This window comes from Buceros rhinoceros, unplaced genomic scaffold (assembly GCF_000710305.1).
Source record: "Buceros rhinoceros silvestris isolate BGI_N320 unplaced genomic scaffold, ASM71030v1 scaffold41193, whole genome shotgun sequence".
In the NCBI taxonomy this organism is placed as follows: domain Eukaryota; kingdom Metazoa; phylum Chordata; class Aves; order Bucerotiformes; family Bucerotidae; genus Buceros; species Buceros rhinoceros.
In genome coordinates, this window is record NW_010402551.1 from 3,427 (window position 1) to 3,813 (window position 387).

The following is a 387-nucleotide window of genomic DNA, read 5'->3' on the forward strand; positions in this document are numbered from 1 at the left end:
AGCATCCACGTTTTTCAGTACTTCATCTATGGCACTTCCTCCTTCTTCTTCCTCTATGGAGCCCTGCTGCTGGCCGAAGGCTTCTACACCACCGGGGCCGTCCGGCAAATCTTCGGGGACTACAGGACCACCATCTGCGGCAAGGGCCTCAGCGCAACGGTAACTGGGGGCCCGAAAGGGAGGGGAGCGCGAGGCCCCCAGCGAGCTCACTCGTTGCAGCGGGTGTGTCAGTGTTTGGGAAAGTGGCTAGGACATCCTGACAAGGTGATCTTAACCGGGGTTTGGCACCCCTTCGCGCGCCTGCAGCGGGTTTGCCACGCTCGGTGTGGCCAAAGGGCAGGAGACCGGCTGGCCCGGTTCTGGGGGATCCCAAAGGGACAGGCCGCC

At 62.5% G+C, this 387-nt stretch overlaps 1 protein-coding gene across 1 annotated transcript in view; it reads left to right on the forward strand.

Annotated features, from left to right (window-relative positions):
• PLP1 (proteolipid protein 1) overlaps positions 1 to 387 on the forward strand; it is a 6,413-nt gene that overhangs the window by 3,380 nt on the left and 2,646 nt on the right. The window contains exon 3 of the mRNA XM_010132670.1: positions 3 to 159. Within this exon, the coding sequence (XP_010130972.1) occupies positions 3 to 159 (157 nt within the window). The remainder of the gene's footprint in view (positions 1 to 2; positions 160 to 387) is intronic.